The sequence below is a fragment of the Manis javanica genome, chromosome 1 (genome assembly GCF_040802235.1).
Source record: "Manis javanica isolate MJ-LG chromosome 1, MJ_LKY, whole genome shotgun sequence".
Classification (NCBI taxonomy): Eukaryota; Metazoa; Chordata; class Mammalia; order Pholidota; family Manidae; genus Manis; species Manis javanica.
This window is the reverse complement of record NC_133156.1, coordinates 4,977,352-4,998,297: the sequence shown is the minus strand read 5'-3', so window position 1 is coordinate 4,998,297 and position 20,946 is coordinate 4,977,352. Positions and strand designations below refer to the sequence as shown.

The window sequence follows — 20,946 nt, the reverse complement described above, 5'->3', positions numbered from 1 at the left end:
GGTACTTGGGTTGCACACCTTAGAAATTTCACTCCTTGAGAGTTTATTTCACATGCTGGTGTGTGGTGGCCGGATAGGATGCTCCTCCCAAACAGGTCACCTCTGCAGGAACCTGTTCACGGGCCTATACTTGCACATGGCAGAAACCAGCTGGTAATTTTCTACCTGGCTCTGCGAGGCCCATCAGTCCCGAAGAGCTGGGTCTCTGAGGTGTGCAGCTGACTGGATGTGCATTTTCTGTTCCTCTTTTGAACAGAATAAACTTAAGTCAGAGTAAAAGTAGCTTTCCCCCACTGGTAGCAATGCAAAAAAAATGCTAAAAATGGAAAAGTATTGATCTGATACTTTAATATACATACACTAACTATAGATGCAGGTTATTGCAATGGCAGCAAAATAATATCTCATCCTGAACAATGACATAGTAAGAGTTTATGAGTCCACTGTGGGAGAAAACCCAATCCAGCTGTACCCTGCCTAACAGACCAAGTAATTCCCGTATGAGCAGACCTGGTTTATTCCTTTAGTCATTTATTCAATTCAGCAATGTCAAAGAGTATTAAGTATCTAACACGCACCAGATACCATACCAAACCTTGGTTACAAAATGGACAAATCGTAGTTTCTGCTTTGGGGGTCTTACAGATCATGGGATAGGAGACATAGGAAAGCAAAGCGTTTCTACATCTTAGACTAAAACAGTTATGTACAGGCTTCCCACATGTTCATTAATGGACCAGCAGGTAAATCTGGGCACTTTCTGCCCTTTCTTAACTTCCAGATCCTAGCTTGGTTCGCTGGTCCCTCCTCCCTTGGCAAGAATTTAGATAATTTTCCTGGTTTAAAAAGCAGTGCGGTTCTGGGGAGCAGCCATAAGGACGGATTCTGTATTCCTCTCAATCTCTGTCATTTGCTGGTCTGGCTTCAGTTCAGAGAACAAGGTCGTGGATACAAAGAGGATGTGACACATGTCAGATAAACAATGAGTGAAGGTCATGGTTTAAAATGCTTAAGATCATTCCATTTTACAAAAATTTCTTTTTTTTCCCAATGGAAGTATAATTGGCATATAACATTATATTAGTTCCAGGTGTGTAACTTATTGATTTGACAATTGTATATATTATGAAAGTTATCTTTCTTTTTTTAGAACATGTTTTTATAGAACTTAGGCTAGCTTCTACTGTTAGAAGCTATCAATTGAGACCTCAGGTGAATATAACACTCAATGGGTTCTTAAAAAACAGAACCTAATTTAAGCCTTAGAAGCCCTCATTAGAAATAAATGGAAAATCAGTCTCCCTTTACCCAGGCAATTGGTTTTGACCTCTGCCACTAAATATTCATGCTAGAGCTTACAGAAATAGGTAACATACCTCTGAAATATCAAAGTGAAAGTCCAGGGTTTTTCCAGGCAATTCCTTCAAAGCACTAGTCCATACTCAATGTATTTCTATCTTTGAGAGGTTGCTATGGTGGTAGGAAGGCAAAATAGGCTGGCAGAGCGAGAAACTACCAGCTTCAAGATATTCAAAGCTTCTCTCCAGTGAACACTCTGAAGGAAATAAAACATTCAGTGGTAAGAAATAATTTCATTTTTAAAAATATACCACCAGCTACTCAAACTCCTTCTGACCAGTCAGAATTCACAGATTTCCAACAGTGAAGGAAATTCCATGACACATAAAAGACAAAAGACATAACAAGACAATCTATGTATAAGATGAGCTACATTTAGGAAACAAGCAAATAAAAGATCAATTTTAGTTTATATTCAAATAAATGTTTATAAGAACAAGGTACCATTTTTGCTAGTGAAGCCCTGCCTCAATTTGAATAAAAATAATCCTCAATGCCTTTATGTTGCTGACCACTACTCCCTCCTTCTCCAAATTCTCTGCACCTCCAGCTTCCAGCATTCCTTAGTCCTTCTCCTATGTCTCTGGCCCTTCCTGCCATTTCTGTCTTGGGCGCCTGATCATTGCTCTCAGCCCTCTTCTCTTCTCACCCCATGTGCTCCTCATGACCTAACCCAGGAATCTGGGGGCCATCCTTAACTCCTCTTTCCTTACCTCCTAAATTGCTCTCTCTCTCCTTTCTTGCTGGCACTGGCTCAGCTAGGTCCTCTCCAGTCTCTGCCTGGCCTCTTTCAAAGCCTCTTAACTGGGCTTACTGATGCAGACGCTACTGAAGTCCATCATCCCCACTCCGACCTCAGTGTCCTTTGTAGAACTCTTCAGACCGTACTACTTCCCTGCCTCCTTGAACAGCTCCTTCTGGTGGACAGCGGGGAGCCCACACTCTCTGAGCACAGCCCACGGAGGTTATCTCCCCCAGGCTACCGCTGGAGGTCCCCCAACCAGGCAAGGTCTCTCAGCCTCTGTGCCTCTGCTCATGCTACTACCTCATCCTGGAAGGAGGTAAGAGCCCCTGTTCTCTGTATCAGCCTCTCAGGAGCCCACTATTCCCGGAAGGTTCACTTGGTTTCGCCATCTGTGTCTCCCTCACGACCCCCAGGCCAACTGAGGTGCTTCTTCCACAAAAATATTGAACATAAATGAACCAACTTGATAAAATGTTGTTATTATTATTTGCCCAGGCTTTGGATTAAAAGCACATGAAATAAAACACCTTTCCTTCACTGTTCAATTCTGCATAAGGGAGGTCATAGTGTGTGAAATGAGCCATCATTCAAGATAAGATTCAGAGCACCCGAGACAGCCCAGAGGCCTAAGATAGAACAGGCAATCTAATAATACAATGATTTTTTTAAATTAGGCAGGGCACACAATTAGTAGAAAGATGTGAGCTGACCCTCGGCCTCCTGTGAGTGTAGAGTATTACTAAATGCCTTCCATATGGCAAAACTATTACTGGCTCACTGTGACTTGAAAACAGAAAAAAAAACTCAGAAATCATTTTTAGTATTAAACAATTTCTTCAAGTAATGTGACTGGTGAAGTTAAGATGGGAAAGGACGTGTAAAATTTGCATTATGTGGCTTTGTCGATGAATTTAAGCAGAAAAAACTTAACACTTGCCTTTGAACTCTGAAGCTTGCCGAATACACTATTTGTTGGATAAAGTATTTTCAAGCTCTTTCATGTAAGTTTCCTAAACTTAGTTACCTCAACTCTACAGTGACAATTTTAACTTCTGAATTACCATTTCACATGTTGAAACATCTGTCCCAGAACCTGGCACATGCAAGTTCCTTCTCTATCTGACTTCTCTGAAATAGAATACCACACATAAGAAAGACCCTGTCCATGCCCGCCCAGACGGGTGTGTGTGTACAATACCCAGTCTGTTAGTCTGAAGAGGCAGAAACGTGTTCTCGCAGGCTCAGGAAAGCAGAGGATCTGGTCCTTTCTCCTCAGTATATCACTCAGGGTGCTGGTCAACCATCTCATTTGATGGCTCTCAGCGTGTTTCAGGCATCAATGGGTAAACGCATGGCCTGGCGCCCATATAGCTTTGTAGCCACATTCAAGCTACATATTTTCCTCCTGTTTTTCTGGAATGACTCTGGAAACACTCTGGTTCATAGGTGAAGTTTTTAAAAAACTCACTTGCACATATTTTTCACTGGTCTTCAGAACTTCCACATTAAACTGCTTTACAGGAACAACAGAAAGATCCATGTAGCTGAGCAGACTGTAGATCACCTGCAGCAGGGGCTGCTGCATACTAGGCAGGCCCTTCTGCAGCAGCTTTGGGAGGTGGGGCACAGTGTGAGTGAGTCTGACACCAGATTTCCTCTCAGAAGCCCCGGTGTTTCCCCACACCTCTATAATCATGTCTTTCCTTAGGAGGGAAAAGAAAATTCTGACTGGGGAAGAAATGGAGATATCCAAGGCAGTGCAGGCAGGTCTGAATATATAAACATAATATTCACACAGTGGAAGACAAAAAAATACATTTCAAAAGGAAAGCATCAAATGCCACTTATTACTGAAGGTCACAAGTTACAACCAAAGGTACAATTTACCAGTTATCAAACTGGGAAAGATTAGACATTGATAATGGTCAATATTGGTGCAGATTTAAGATGGGTAATCTTACACATGGGTGGAAATGCAACTTGGATAATATGGCAGTTGAGATCAAGAGTACTGGACTGGTTCACAGTTACTTTTGAAATTGTAATTACACTTTTAGGAACTTTTCCAAACCTAGAGAAAGACATGAAGTTTTATATATAAGATTTCACCAAGGCATAATTTGTAATAGTAAAACTGCCCCCACAAAAAAAGAAAGCTTTGTAAGCAGTTTAAATGTTGAACACTAGGGAAATGGGTACATAAGTTATGGTGAATTGAATGAAGTATGTAGTCAACAGAATGACAGTTTTTAATGATAGTTAAGTATATTTAATATTAAGTAAAAGAGGAAGGACATACAATTTCTATATAATAGATGATGCCATTATTGATGTGAATGAGTATGTGTTATATAGAAATAACATTGGGAAGAAATCCATCAGCATGCTAATAGTGCTTCTCTCTAGATAAGATAGTCATTTTGGGTGAATTTTCTTTTTCTTCTTTTTTTAAAGTTCTCTTTACCTTTGAAATTTTTCAGTTATGAGCATTTACTCCTAAAAAATATCAAAGATATTTTCAAAAAGGAAAGCAAAATAATGAGAAAATTTATGTGACAGACATGATAAGAGATTACTGTTCAAAGTAAAAAATTACAGAAATGATTCAAATAAATGCTGAAATTCCACATCAGAAGTGGTCAAAAGAAATAAACTGAGCAGTTAACATATGAGGACATAAATGATTATGCAAACCTATTACATGGAAAAATGAACATCTTCACCAGAAAGGAAATATGTAAAGAGAAGAATTTGAAAATACCAATAAAAATATTAAACTGACAAAATGAATAAATGGGATGATAAAATTTAGTGGGGATATGGGAAACTTGAATGCTTATACACCACAGTTATAGTGAATTGGGAAAGGGTGTAGACCGATTTCTGAAGTCCGTAGGAGAACTAAAAAAATAACACCCACCTTATTTCTTCCCTTAACCAGGATAGTTACTTCGGGAAATGTCACCAAAAGAAATGACTTAAATATAACCTTAAAGTCTACATAAATGGACCATTTGTAATAGAAAAGTGTTATGAATATAAGCAGCAAAAGGGTCATGGTTAAGCAAACGGTGCTACATTAACCTAATGGAATTCCAGAGTTACTGAAAATGACACTACGTGAGCGTGTCAACATACGGAAAAATACGTACAATGTTAGGACTACTTGAGAAGGCTCAATGGGAGTACTACCATGACCACCTAAAATCATATGGATATACCCGGCCAATACCTGAAAGAACATGCAATTGAAATAGGAGCTGATACGTATTATATATGCTGGGAAGTTTAAGTTGATAATAACATTTCTGGTGACAATTTCTGAATAGAACAAATTAGGTCATCCATTTTTATTCTTCTTCTTGTGGTAAAATACATAACAAAAGATTTATCAGTTTAACTATTTTTAGGGGACAGTTCAGTCACAATAAGTACATTGACACCATTGTGCAACCATCACCACTGTGTCCAGAACTTGTTTATTATCCCAAACTGAAAAATCTGTAACATAAAACAGGAACTCTCCATTACTCTGGCCCCTGGCCCCTGGCAACCACTATTCTATTTTCTGTCTCTGTAAATTTTCCTATTCTAGGTACCTGATAGAAGTGGAATCATCTAATATTTGCCCTTATGTATCTACCTTAGTTCACTTAGCATAATGTTTCCAAGATTCGTATATGTTGTAGGGTACATGAGCAGTACTTCATTCCTCTTTAACTCTGAATAATATTCCATCTTACATAGATACCACATCCCACTTGTGTTTCTGAACTTTTATGTCTAGTGATCCAAACAAGTTTTTCCTCCTTTGCTCTCTCACACTTCATCTTGTTTTAAAACAGGCATTGTCTGCCTTTGAAAGCAGGGCGTTGCCAAGGGCTATCCCAGAGCACCTTGCTGCCGAGGTCTGCGTGGGCTGTCTTAGTAACTCTTGCAGGGATAGATGCAACCGAGGTGATCATCAAAATGAGCAGCAGGGTGGCACTTGGGAGAGGTTCTTTAAAATGCCAGGGATGGGGGTGTGGAAGGAGCAAACGAACCATTGACTGTTCCGAGTGTGAATATAGCGCAAGTATTGCTGATCTGTATTGCAAATCAGAATCCTGCAGGATCAACTATAAATGTTGACAGTCAGCTCTAAAGATTGAGACCTGATGATCAGCTATAGAGATAACCGGCCCTGTCCTAGGCAGAGGCTTTCAGTCTGGTGGAGACTTGACTCTTTAACCTATCTGCATCTTGGATTAGTGACCCAACTGAAAGAAAAATTAGAATGTACCATCCTCAGCACTTCTGAAAAGGCCCAGCCAGAGGTCTGAAGGCATAGCCCCAAAGGAAAAACAACCCTGAAAAGCCAAAGCAAGGTAGCCTCCATCAGCCATTAGCCCCACTGATTTTGTGACCTCATGTATGAAGCTAGAGGAAGGGGGTGCAGTTCTCACTTGCCCAAAATGCTTGTAACGATTGTACTAGAAACACGTTTGCATGAGAACAAAAATCCTATTCCAGTTTTACAAACAAATACATAAGATGAAAACAAAAAGTTTAGTTCCAAATAAACACTTTGTTAATCAGGTAAGAGCAAAGACCACCAAACCCATCAAGCCACATAGTAATTCCTTAAGAATGTTTTGAACACTCAGAGCAACTAGGATAAAACATTCTTGTCTCTCCCAAGTGGTGACAGGTATTGTTGTGGTAAAAAGAAGGTTGCTTGAGCTTCGGAGGCAGGTCTACCTTGGTTCAAAGGATGGCTTTGCTGCCTTAAACTATGGGAGCTCAGGTAACCTCAGATTCTTCTCAGTAGTATCTATTTCACTGGGTTGTTGGGAGGATTTAAAGTAATTCCACAGAGCATCTTAGATAACTGATAACAGGCACTCAGTAAATGAAGTTAAGAGCATTACTACCAGTTCCACATAAATATTTCATCCATGGGAACTCTAATAGGTTTTACCTGCAATTGAAGAGCTTACCTCCACCAGGTAGGTAACCATATTCAAGGTAATATCAGCATATGCTTCGTGAAGGTATCGGCAGACCACATTGACCCATGTCACACAGTCCCTCGTGCAGCTGTGTATTTTATAAAGAGTCATGACATGTGCAAGGTTGGAAAATTTGGGGTTCTTCTCTTCCAAACAAACCTTTTAAGAGAAGAAAATCAATTAGGGATAAAACAGCCTGATGAATAGGAAGGTAAGTTAGTGATTTTGCTCTAAATTCTGGCTGTCTGGAAATCAGATTGATAACCTTTTTCGGTAGGCTGCAGAAGTGCCTCTCATAGTAATGAGTTATGATATTATGAATAATTTTCACAAATTCTTTACCTGTCTCCTCAAGAAGGAAACCATAAAAGACAGTGTGCATCAGCCATGCAGAGATGCAAATTACTAGTAATATCAGTTGTTCTTTTCAGGTTTTGTGAAACTCATTGCCTGCTCTGGGCCTGGTAATCTCTGTTCAACACTGGGCCTTCCTAAGGATCCATATGGCTCTGCCTGAGCATGGGACCATAAATCATACCTGAGCAATCCTTTCAGCTACATCCTTACAGAATGGATTGGGATTTTCAAAATGCTGAATCAGCTGGGGCAAGAGACATATCACGTTCAGGGGAAACCCTGGATTAGAGAAGAAAGAATGGAGAGAGCTGAATAGGGTAAATTTTAGCTGTTAACAGTGGGAAGGAATATTATATATTTTATTCTGAGATGATGCAAAAGCAGTCTTGTGAGTCAGCTTTAACACAATCCAGCAGAAAATCCAGCAAAAATGGACAATCAATAATGACACCTGTTACGAAGGAGGCAATGAAATAGATTTGTAATTTTAAGATACAACGATTGTCTTGCAATGGACTGTTTGTGAACACGGTTGACTGACACGGTTGACTGAACAGGTTTGAAAAAGCTGATTCAAATGATCTGAAGCACTAGTTTGAAATTTTTATCAAGAAACGTATTTTAAGAAAAGCTTCCATAATGTAATATCTTTGTATGGTGACAGCAACTACATTTCTCACCTTAAAAGTGTATATAATTGATGAATCACTAAGTTGTTCATCTGTTATCAATAAAATATATAAATGGTATTTCAATACAAATGATAAAAAAAGAAAAGCTTCTATGAGAGGATATAGGACAACTAATTTAAGTCATACTCATGTAATAAAAAAGACTCTTTAGAATGATGAGAAATGGTTTTAGTACCACTGTGTGAAGCTGTAGCTTCATGATAAGAATTCTGGCCTGCATGCCATGGTATTAAAATTATAGTTTGTTAATTTGGTTTAATTCAAAACAATGGATCCAAGAGAATTTTCAAGAGGAAAATAAAAGACTATGAAAAAAAGATTTAGGAATTGAGAAAAGGTAAAAAAAAAAAGTCTGTCCAAGAGCAACAGAATAAACATTATCTGCAATTTGATATGGAAAGCATAAAGAAATGATAAATATCTTATATATTACCTCTGTCCCTTTTATGTTATTGCCTTAAAAACATCTTCTATAATATAAATAATTTTTAAGACTTATGGATAATTTGAAAAGAAGAAACAAACTATTCCAAGGAACCATTTCTAGGCAGAATTGTTAAAAGCACTGAAACCACACAATCTTATTGTGCTAAACATGAACACAACAACGAACGGAACTGTTCAAGTGATGTTGGCTTTACCAATAGCTGGGGATGAATCCACCATGGATACTTTGGACACTGGTGTCAGCAAGCTGAAAAGCTGCATGGTAAGGTCGGTGGTGGTAAGAGAGGTGAATCCTTTCAGCAGCAGCTGCTGCAACCCTGAGAAGTCAGCCCACTTGAGCTGTGCCTGGAGTTTCTCCAGTTTTTACCGGTTCTCAGCTTTACCGAGCAGTATGTGAGCCAGCAGTCTATTCAACAGCCTTAAGGCCATTAGGTATTCAAACTCAAAGTCAGATTCCATCAAGGCCACTGTGACCCAAAAGATGGTGGCCAACAGAGTGGTTGGATGGTTTATATGCGACGGTCTGTGAGGCTGTCCTTCAAGGAGGATGAGCTTCTCGTTTTGGAGGAGAGGGCTTGCTGGGTACAGGCCTGAATTCTGTCCAGGGTGGCACTGCGAGGCAGGTCGAGGATTGGTCGACGACACCAAATTTCTTGGGCAGAGAGAAGCTTCATTGATGCCGGCTTCATTCTCCAGTTGCTGCACTGCCACTGGCTGTCCCGGGGTTTATGTTCAGTTGTCCTGTGCTCTTTCTGCTTGCTGTTAGTTTAGTGTTAGAGCTTAAATCTGGTGATGAAGAGCTGGGTATAAAAGTAAAAAAGTTCAACAGAAAGCCAACATGCTTCAGTGGAAAGCCAGTCCTTCCCCCACTCACCCATATTCTTACACTTAACAGAAAAAGTTTCCCTGCTTTTTAAGCTTAAAGCCATGTAAAACACAGCTTTATCAGAACAACCCTCACCAACTAACAACAATAAAACCTAACACTGACTTCCACTTATTAACAGGTTAAAAAAATAAGCAGTTGGATATAAAGTTTTCTAATATTTTATTTACTTTTTGTTTGAATTTGGTAAGAGTAGTTATGAAGTAAAATGCAGCTGATAGGTATAAACTTTAATAGTCTCCCAACTGACTGATAGGGAGAACAGAAATGGAAAAGATATCTAGAAATAAAAAAGTAGCAAATATTTCTCAGAGTAACATTTTTATACCTCAGAAATTTATGAAAAAGGATTTCTCTCTCAAGCTGAAAAGATAAAAATTTATCAACATTCTTGCTAAACTTTTACTGATTTTTAAAATTGAAGTACCTATAATAAATGTTTACTGATTCAGATAAATCTGTAGGTTTACATAAATATGTATCATGTTGGTTATCACACTAAAATTACCTATCCATAAAAAATGTTCAATTTAAAAATGAAACAAGGCTTAATGTGATATCACATTACTGACTCAATATCAAGCAAGATGAGCTCAATTACACAAACAGAATATGGAATTGTGAATGATTTGAAATGGGTGACTGAACATGGCAGGAGCAAAAGGAATTAAAAAATAAAAAAGAAAGATCCTACAGTAGGAATTTCTTTACATAAAATCAACATTTATTCTAATTGTTTTTATAGTGATGGTCAGATGAGTTTTGTATAATTTAAAAATAATATTTAGCTTTAGCTTCTGTTTACAATGTAATACACAGAATACTATAACATTTGAAAAAATACCTACAAATGAAAATGAAGTATCATTAATACTTGTCCTACTTAGAGACAGCATTTGTTGTCTGTTGTCCTGATGTTTTAACATACTTACATAATGTGTGTGTTGCAGCTTCCTTTTCTTTTTAACTTAAGAAAATGTCATATATACTTTCTCGAGTTATAACTAGACTTTAAAAATGAGATTTCTTCTTTAGACTTTGCCCAAAGTCCAGGCATCTCCTAAGTACTCAATACAGTACATTTTATTTTGAAGTGGTCTTAATCTGGCACTCACCGAGATAATACCGTTAAGAGGTCGCTGTTCTTCAGGCAGTCCGACAAGTTATCCACAGCAGCTTCCAAGGTAAGAAGCGCTTCCATTACATAACCCTGCCAAGCGTGCAAAAAGGACATTTTGTACTGCTTATAACTCCTATTAACTTCCTGAAGACATATTTAATGAATGCAAACTTTATTCAAATAATGTTAATATCATTGAAAGCTAGACAGTCACTGATACTTTAATTTCCAAAGTCTAAAAGCAAACTGTAAAGGCCCTTTAGGAAATTCGATGGCTTAGGAGTTAGCAGATAGTCATGAAGGTTTCCTTCCCTAGGTCTGAGGTCCTCAACAGATCAATCTCATTTAAAACTCAACAGGGAGGGGGCAAGAATAAAGGGGACAAGCATGCTCCCCTACTGAGGGGATGATGGGCATTTGACATGCAGAGTGACAATGTCTGCAAGCCAGAGTTTAAGAGACCAGGCGTGAGAAGGGCTGTGCCTCTGTGGCAGTTTAAATAGCACTTTCCAGTGCCAGAAGGAGGAAAAGAAGCTAGAGTCTATAGGAGTGCAGCCTCCTGAGATGCAGGGACATTTCTGATGGAAAAGAAGGGCTTGGCCCAAGCTACTGAGCTTGCAATGTCCTTGGTTCTCAACCCGCCCAGCTCCCGAGGATCTGGGGTCCCCAGCCTACAGGTGTGGCATCTCCTCTCTCCATTATTTCTTCAGCTCTTCTCAGTTAACTGAAGGCTAACCATACACAGAGGATGGTGCTTTGCACAGATACAATGGAGGTCCCTTCTCTTGTGGAGAGATAGTGCAACTGCATCCCAGGTTGGTAGCAGAAAGACAGAACAGTGCCAAATAAGTCCTCCATTCACTGCCAAAAAAACCCAACAGCAACAACCACAAAGGAATCACCAAGGGATTTCAGTTGCTGGCTCAATCAAACAGTATCCGTTGCATTTTGAGGGCAAGGCTCCCTGGAGTAAGTGATTTTTGTAAATATGAATGCCAACCTCTGAAATTTTTTAAATAAGTTGTACTTGTCCAAGTGGCTGGTAATTTCCCAAAGAAGCCTCAGAGAAAGTTGTTAACTTCTCATCTTTGAAATGGGAGAAGGATGGGTTCAGTGGTCTTTTCTTCTGTACCTGAATCTCATCTCCATGTTCTCCAATCACCTCTACCAGTCTTGAGAGAAGGTCAGACAAGGCATGTGCAGACAGAGGCTGTTTGAGCGCCTGGAATATCTGGAATGACCGACTGGCATAATGCCTTGAAGAGCTTGCAAGTGCTGTCTGAAATGCGACTTCACTCAAATGCTGCTCCAGGTGAAAACCTAGGATGCAGAGAGAGAGTTACGTCAGCCGCTACTCTGCAACTGGGCCGTCAGTTATCTGTAAGTTCAAAAGGGGCTAACAGCACAGGGCTACGTGCTGGTGGTACTCATTTACCTCTTTAAAATAAAAAAAGCAAATTTAAATGAATCTTAAGGAGGCACAGTAAAACAGAAAAAGTTAGAAGCTTTGGAGCAAGCTAAGCCTTGATTTTGCATTAGGGGTTTTTGAGACTCTGGGAAAGAAACTTATATTCTATGAGTCTGTTTTCTGATTTTTAACTTGTGAATAACAGCCATCTATCTCAGACAGTTGTGAAAATTAAACAGTAAAAAAAATCTTAGTACGTGTCTGGTTCACAGTATGTGCTAATAATAAATATATCATTATTTACTAGCCTGCTGTTTTTCTACATTGCTCTTGACTACTTTTTACAAAGAATACTTTTACTTGTTTTTTTTCATAAGAGAATTGGCTAGGAACAGATTTTCAGAATACTTGTGGATCTAGTCAGCTCTAAAGACAACCAGGTCTGTCCCAAAGTCTCTGCTCTTCAGAATAGTCTGTAAACATGCAGACAGAGAAACGGGAACATTACAAAGCGGGCAGTCACCAGTGACACTTTTTCCTTCATATCTGTTCTTCTAATAGCATGAAGTGACTCTGTCATCAGAAAACCTCTTGACCAGATGGAAATGCAGATGTAAGGTAAAGCCCATGATTGAATTCTGGGCCATTAAACTAACTCTACCCTGTTGTGCCTCTATGCAGGAAGAAAACCTGGCTGCAGGAGTCAGAGAACATGACGAAGTGATTCTGGCTGTTTCCGTGATATAGAGGGCTCAGTGGCACATTTGACTGACCCGTGGAAGTAGAACAGGAGAGAGATTTCAGTGTCATTGTTCTTAGCTGCCACCTGACTGTTGGAGTCTAGGGACACATAGACTGTGTAAGAAAATGTTTCTGCTGAGTAATCAAAGGTTCCTGGAAAATGGACTCAGACATATTCAGGGTGGTCAACACATGATTAAACCATATAAGCAGTTCACAACTTATGAATGGATCATGATTTAAAACCGATCTTATGTCTTTATGTAGTTTTTCAAAAGACATTCCTATTAAGCCATTTTATATGTGGGGGATTAGGTCCTCAGGCAATGAAAATTTTATTTAAATCATGATGCTAGAACTATGCTAATAGGATCGCAGAACCCCACCACAACCACCATGACTGTGTCCCTTGAGAAAAGCTATTTAATGTGTGAGAGAGAAAAGGAAAGTCACACGGTGCACCTACATTCCCCAACCTTCCCTGTAGTTAGGTATGACCCTGTGCTTGAGTCTTGGCCAGTGGTATGTGGGGAGAAGCACTGAATGCCAAGTTCAAGGCCGGCATGTAAACTCCTCTTGAGAAATCCTCTGCTCACTTTCTCCCCACCTGCTGGCTGACAGGGTGTAGTAGGGGTCTCTGAGTGTAGGAGCTAACAGTGCCATAGGATGGTGGATCTTTGAAGCAGCAGGTGGAAGGCCATCTGCCGATCACCCACACAGAACTGTCACATGATCCAGAAATAACCTTTTATTTTGTTAAGCTTCTGAGCTTTCGGAGTTGTTTGTTATAGCAGTTTATGCTACCTTGACCCTTAATAAAAGTGTTTCCAGGAACACACTTCATTGTGCTATAGTGGAAACAGGCAGAAAGCAAGAATGTACGAGGAAATTAGTGGGTAAAATATCTTGGGCAACATGTGAAAAGACTCAGGCTCTAAGCAGCGCGAAGCACCGCCGGGAACACAGTATAAGGCATTTGTGTCATTTCTCATTTTTGTTATCTCCATTCAATAGAGAGTTTTAGACAAATTAATGGTGTACATACAGTACATTTCTTCCTTTGGACTATGTTCAATGATTAAGAGACTTTTAAGTGAGGGAAATACCAATGTAAGAGGTCTTAATGTTTCAAAGAAGCTCCGAAGAGGAAAATCCAAATAAGAAATAGCAATTCTATTCCTGGAATGACTTCTCATTTTAGCTTATCAACATTTTTTGTTTTTTTTAGAAAGCATGCTCTGAAAATGAAAAGAGATGTGGCAAATCTGGAATGTTTCAGACTGTGTGATGTGCTAAGGAGCAGCTGGGAAAGCCGGTGAGCCTCATTTAATATGAGCAGCCTGGTGTGTGAAAAAAGGACCATTAGTTCTTGCATCACGCTGAGGAACCGAATTCAAACACAAATCAGCCCAGGCTAAACTTAATCTGATTGGAATTCAGCTAAGGGCTGCGTAAGAGTTACACTATGTTCAGCATACTGAATGCTTAGAGGCAGAGGAAATAAATGTTAGCAAAGACTTTTAAAATCAAACACATTTTATTAGAAAATTCTTTTTTTTAAACCAGTTTGCAAGGCTGGCAATTTCTCATGGTTGAGTCTGAATACAGTCCATTAATAAGATTTATTGCTCATGGCCTGCTTCAAATAAAATTAATATGAAAGGCATAGTTTAATTCTAGTGACATAAATGAAGCACGAACAGTGACCTTGGGGAATTATTTGAGAGAGCATAACGCAAATATACATGATAGTAACTCTCACACAGTTAGGCACATCTGAAGGAAGCTTCAAAGCTCTGTGTGAAGATTCTTTTGCTGTGGATGCCAAATGCAGGAATGAATGTATCTCTGTGCACAGTGTGTAGGTATTTGGGAAAAATGAGTTCCATTATAAGAAAATGCTGAATGTGGGGTTTGGAGAAATAGGAGAAAGTACCTGATTTGGAATCTTTAAATACAGATACAACATGATGTAGAAAATTAGTGATCTGTTCAGCACTCTTTGAATTTTGATTTTTGGGTGTGATGTCTTCATGGCACCAGAGTGGACCAAATGCCCTTAAACAAAACATACAAAATGTCAAAAATATAACTATCATTTTGCATTTTAGAACCATATCCCTAGTTACACCTCCAAAAGGCAATATATGTTTTTGAATTTTATTAATGAATTCAAGGGTTTCAGTCTTATAAAGCTTAAGAGCACACTCAAAACAGATCTAGCTAATTTACGACATGACTTTTCTTTGGTTTGACTAATACAATTAAAACCTCTCAATTCACCAGTGTTTAGCACATAATAGGTGCTATGTGTTTGTTAAAAAAATGATGTAAAATAAATAAAATATAGATTGAGATACAAATTCAATTGCACATTTTAGGATTTGCAAAAATAATGCTTTTATCAGTCTCACATCATTAGGTTGCCAGATAAAGTGGACCCAAATTGAAGATATGCCCTTTGCGGCCTGCTTGGATTTCAGCGTAAGACTGGGATGGAGCCATTTGTGAGAATTTCACAGAACAGCCTCCCCAACACGTGGTCTTCACAGTGGTGAGGGGTGACCACACCTTTCTTTTCCACAAACCATTCAGGTACCCTGAATGTAGACCCCGTCAGCCCTCTGCCTAAACTTCCTGCTCACTAAATCCTGTTTGAGCTGAGAGATGCATAGAACATTGTTTTCATTAATAGAGGAAAGGAAATCGTCTGTTTTCCATTTTCTGCATTATTCAATACACTAGTTGAAGGAAGAAAAATAAGGTGAGTTGCCAGATACACTAATGCAAGCCAGACTTCCAGGACTTAACTCACCGAGAAGGGATAGCATCCCTGGGTCCCAGGTAAGCATACTTTTAAGTAAATATGGGACCTTGGGGTGTTAAGACATTCTGAAGCCATATAAGACAGATTTGTTCACTAGAAAACACAGATGACTTGAAAAAACAGAATTGCTCCTAATTTTTCTTGATTTTGATTTCTTGTTAGTTTGAGTTTCTTTCCTATCTTGCTTTCTATTGTTTCTGGTTTCTGACTTCTGTTTGCAAATGACTCTTTGGACTAGATGAGCAAACAATGGTCTGCTGTGCAGCTGCTCCTGGGTTGACGACTGCTAATATCTTTGGCTTCCAGAGCCACTTTCATTGCCAAGTCTCAGGACTCCCAGATCCTGGCAGCATTGATAGATGGTGAAAGTCATGCTCACCGTGGGGTGCTACCTCCTCCTGCCTCCATCTGTGGCATCATCACTATGTAGTGTCCCTCCCAGTCACTGTGACATTGGAGGGATCTTAAGTTCTGCCAGTGTCTGCCTGGCACACAGACTCCAGCAGAAGCACTCAGAGGAGAAAATAAGACTTTTCTAGAATTCTGGGCTTCCGTTTCCATCTGTGTGCTTTTAAAGTGAAGGTAGTTTCCCAAAAGACACGGAGCCTGGCTCTGGACCCCTCATTACCTGGTCGTCAGAAACTCGATGAGTTTGTTTGCCTTCCCGTCCACTTCAGCAGCTGTGTCCACGTCCTCTGACTCTTGGGTCATCTGCAGGAGGTTCCCACTGCTGCCTCCCAGGCTGATGCTGGACGAGGTGGAGCTGGAGCTCAGGCCTGAGTCTGGCACTGGGGATGGCTGGTCCTCCCTCATGAGTCAAAGCCACCTGGTGAGAGAAGAAGGTCAAGGTGGAGTGTGTCAGGTGGGGTGCATAATGAGGTCAGGAGGTGAGCATATGGAAGTGTGTACTTATGTTCATTTTTTTGAGAAAAACACTTGACCTTGGCTATGGCTATGATTAAACAAGACTGATAGTCTTTCTATGCTTATGGAATAATTGCACTGCAATGTAAACCAGAGTGGGGTTTGGTACTAGGAGTGTGATTTGCTATGTTCTACTCTGGTATTTTAATTGATCTTTCTGCAAAGGAAAAGGTGTGTGTGTGTGTGTGTGTGTGTGTGTGTGTGTGTGTGTGTGTGTGTGCATGCACATGTGTAGAGGCTGATGAGCAATTCCCTTATACATTTGGACCTAATTGCATTGTTGACAAATTATTCCTGGTCATCAGACGACTGAAACATATGAGATGACACCATTTTTGAGGATACAAGGATCTAATGGCTGATGAGCAAATTATATATAACATTTTTAAGTGACTGTGTCCAGAATTGTGAATGTGAGTATATTAATATATTTTAATAAAATATGTCCCATGCTAGTCAAAGAAATATGGGGTAAGCAAATACTATGTTTATTCCATCTACATATTTGGTTATCATTGTACATCTCAGGGTGTGTTGTAGGCTTGAAAACATATGTATGTAACCATCCCTTTTCTCCTATTAATAACTATAAAAAGTACATAGCTCTCTTGTGTCTGACAGATATATTGAACTAGGAGCAAAAAGCCCTGGGTCTGAATATCATATCTGCTGTTTATTGTGTAATGTCAGGGAGTTTATTTAACTTTTCTATATAGTAGTATACATAATTATAAGATGAAAACAATCATTTCTATCATACAGGTTTTTAGTGTAGATTTGAAAGCAACTATGGCTGAAACTAGGTAGTCAGAAAATATTTGATAAATGCTTACGAAAGGGAGACCCTTCCAAAACCTTCTGTATACCTAGTCCACGTGTGTGATATACTTATCTTTGGCTATCTGTTGTTTGTCTTGCCTATGGTATATTGTATTCTGTTTGGTAAATTCCCACTCTATCATTTTATGTCACATCAGTAGCATAGCGAATGTAAAACTGATGTACTCAGAGATGCAGAACTTAACAGACATTACAGATTTCTCAGTCTAAGGCCATTTGCTTAGCTGAATATATCCTTATTCTGGATTAGAATTAGAATAGTCAGAAATCTTCAGATTCTTTTAATTAAGCATCTATATAGTAAAGAGAGTTTTGTGTCTCTGAGAAGCTATTGGATTATTTTCAATCAAGTGTAGCATGGTTCAAAATAAAGAGCTTCAACTGAAGTCAGTAGACCTTATATCTCAGAGTTAACGACTTCATATTTGTTTTCCAAAGAAATATGTTAATAGCTGTCAGAGGACAAGACAGTGCTAACAGCCAGATATGAATAAGGGGCACATATTTTTCAAGGTTAGGAAGAAAGTACATGGAAACATGAAATGCAGTATCATATCCAATGCCAATTATCATGTGCAAAATAATAAGGTAAGAAAGTAGGTCCAGGACTGTTATTTCATCATTATTTTAAGATATTTTAAATTCTCTGGTTCTAAATGAGAATGACTGAGCAACCCTCTCACATAAGTTTTCATGAATATCTGGACACAACAGAGTAACTTCTTGTTCTCATTTTAAAGGAGAAATTTTTGGTTTCAAAACAGCAATGATTTTTAATAGACATCCACTAATGAGTCTTCCAGAATGTCAGTCATTTAATAAAGTGACAATTCTTTTGGAGGGACTAGAAGATACACAAGGGATATATCTGGCACCTTGGCAATGACCTGTGCTCAAGGCGACGGTCACTGTTTTCTGCTCATCCTTCAGTGTTCTAACCGATGCCCTTGGCCAATGGATATTTTAATTTTCAATGCATCAGTAGGAACATATTGAGTGAGAGCAGTAGTCATAAGAAGAAGAAAAATATACTTGAAAATATTCAATAATGAGGAATTTTGAGTGGCAAGTGAACATCCAGTGAAAGGGTGCATATTTATTATGCTATTTTGTCATTTGGAAAGTCAGGGGGTAACAGCCACTTGAGAAATTGACTTGGCTCTGTGGCACGTTTGGTTATCTATCTGTGACTCTCAGTCTCCCCCGAGGCTCCTCCTTTTGTTACCTGTGTAGAGATATTCAGGTTGATAAGCTGGTCGGATTGTTAGAGTCTTAGCTTCCCCCAGCTCTTGAGTCTGCAGGAGCACAGAAGCAATGGCATGAAAATTGCTGTTGCAAGAGAGGGCGGTCGCGAGGTGAAGAAGCAGTTTTTTGCTGTGTTCGAAGACTTCAGGCTGGTAATGGTCCAAACCTGGAATAAAACAGTGGAATCTCTTAGCATAAACACATTTTAAGCTTGTTTAGATTCCAGGGATAGTAAAGATTCCAAGATGCTCTGGAGGGACATGTTGAAAGAATGTTGAGTTTTCTTTGTTATTGTTTATGTTACCAACATAAAGATGTTGGGCTTAGGAAAAACAAAATGTTCTATTCCTTAAATCCAATGTTCTCATAAAACGCTGATAGGTGGAATTCTCTTGACCTCGCTGTAGCATTTGATGTGGTCAACATTTCACCTTCTGGAGATGCTGTCTTCCTGTATTTCCTGGTTACTGAGGATTCTAATTTTGTTCTTCTCTCTAACTGAACTTCTGAGTCTCCTTGGCTGGTTCTTCTTCCTATTATTGCTTTACAACTTAAATATTTTAAAATCTCTGTTCATGGCTGGCGGTGCTCCGTGTTCTTTCTTTCTGTGTCCTGACCGCATCTCATGGCTTTAAGTTTACCGCACCCAGAGGTCCAACTTGTTTTGGTATCTTTATAGGAATGTTAATGAGGTACCACTCTGGTTAGATTAGGAATAACAGGATGAATGTAAACAACGACTGATCAATGGATATTTTAGAGCAGAAGTCACAGAAGGGCGATGAGAAACGGAAGAGACTGAGTCAGAAATGAGGAAGGTAGGATGCTAATGAACAAGGAAAGCTCTGTGGACTATGCCTAGAGGTCTCTGGCCCTACTGGCCAAGAGCCCTCTAGAGTCCGTCTTACCTAAGAAGACAGCATGAAGCAATAATGGTAGATGCAGGGCCCAGTCTTCTCTTACACTGTGATCCACCACCATCTCAGTCATGAAAATCACAGCAATATTGCACCTAATCAATGAAAGGATGAAATCAGTGCAACTTCTGAAGAGGTTGGAAATACACTGAGAAATCATTAAGTCACAATTAAACACGACTCCTCAGAATTGCTGAAGAATTATGTAATACCCTTATTCCAGGGAAGGGAGTTTAACTTCTGACCTAACACAATGCCCCACAAGAAGCGGCCACATGGGTGGACTGATCACATGATGGGGAGTCGACTCCTGGGAACTAGGCAATAAGAGCTGAGGGATGGAGAGGAACAGAAGACCAGGGTCCTCTCTTCAAGTTGCTCACAATCCCAAAAGCATAACAGGCTGAATACACACATCAATATTACATCAAGGAAAAATTTAAAGGGCTACAAGGCAGCTTTGCACATTGGTTAATCTTTGACCAAACTGCCAGTTTGTTGAGAGCTGCGATTCGAGTCATGCACGCTACCTCTGACGTCAAAGGTCATTTCATCTGATGGGACCTGGAAAAACTTATCTTCTTCTTAAGGCAAGGGAAGTCCAGTCAAATCTAAATGGTTGTTCCATCTACTCGTACATGCTACTCACCTGTGGAGTGGCCCCCGGGGAGTGATGCTCTCTGGAAGGTAGTCAACCAGGGGGGGCCCAGCATCCTCCAGTACAAGGCATGGGTAAGGGCTGCAGCTGCTTGGCCTCTGTAACAGTCAACAGCCAGCCCATGTAGGGAGAAATGGGGTCATCTATAGGGTGAGAAAGACAAGTGCGCTTTATTTTTAGAGGAAGATTTTGTTTTCCACACTTGGTGTTTGTCGACAAGATCTTACCCATTCATGCTTGGAAAAATAACTTCCTAACCATTCAATTTAGTATGAATTACATGATCAAATGGGTTAGAATTACTTGATTAGGTTTTCTGGCCCCATTGTTTTTTGATACCAAAGTTATAGTTATTTATTACCACACAATGGGAAATATGCACACACATAAAGGAAAACACCAAATTGTCTAAATTCCTATTACAAATGAACACATGCTCTTTCTTCAATCTTTCCCATCACTGTAAAATGCAATCCCTTATTCCCAGTTTTCTTGGGACTCCCTGGGGTCATCCCGGACCTCTCTCTCATGTCTCACATCTAGTCACGATGCTAGTAACAGTAATAATAAAAATAATGGCATCAGGAGCTGCCATGGATAGTCCTTACTTTATTCTAGGTGCTGCTGTGTGCATTTCACACATCAATAGCCCAACAGTAAGCACCTATTTTCCCTATTTTATGACGGGAAACTGGGGTTGGGTAACTAGCCAAGATCAACATATTCAGTGAGCTCTACCTTCATAATGTGTCTGGAGTATGAATGTATGGTTCTTTCATAGAAAAATAT

At 39.5% G+C, this 20,946-nt stretch overlaps 1 protein-coding gene across 1 annotated transcript in view; it reads right to left on the bottom strand.

The window, feature by feature from the left end:
* LOC118971128 (protein furry homolog) overlaps nt 1-20,946 on the bottom strand; it is a 157,946-nt gene that overhangs the window by 14,460 nt on the left and 122,540 nt on the right. Inside the window, 17 exon segments of the mRNA XM_073235390.1 lie at nt 1,360-1,492; nt 1,495-1,555; nt 3,573-3,713; nt 7,084-7,254; nt 7,634-7,731; nt 8,786-9,115; nt 9,118-9,219; nt 9,222-9,391; nt 10,593-10,687; nt 11,730-11,917; nt 14,683-14,804; nt 16,202-16,388; nt 16,391-16,399; nt 18,563-18,748; nt 19,491-19,594; nt 20,149-20,201; nt 20,203-20,300. Of these exon segments, the coding sequence (XP_073091491.1) occupies nt 1,360-1,492; nt 1,495-1,555; nt 3,573-3,713; nt 7,084-7,254; nt 7,634-7,731; nt 8,786-9,115; nt 9,118-9,219; nt 9,222-9,391; nt 10,593-10,687; nt 11,730-11,917; nt 14,683-14,804; nt 16,202-16,388; nt 16,391-16,399; nt 18,563-18,748; nt 19,491-19,594; nt 20,149-20,201; nt 20,203-20,300 (2,248 nt within the window).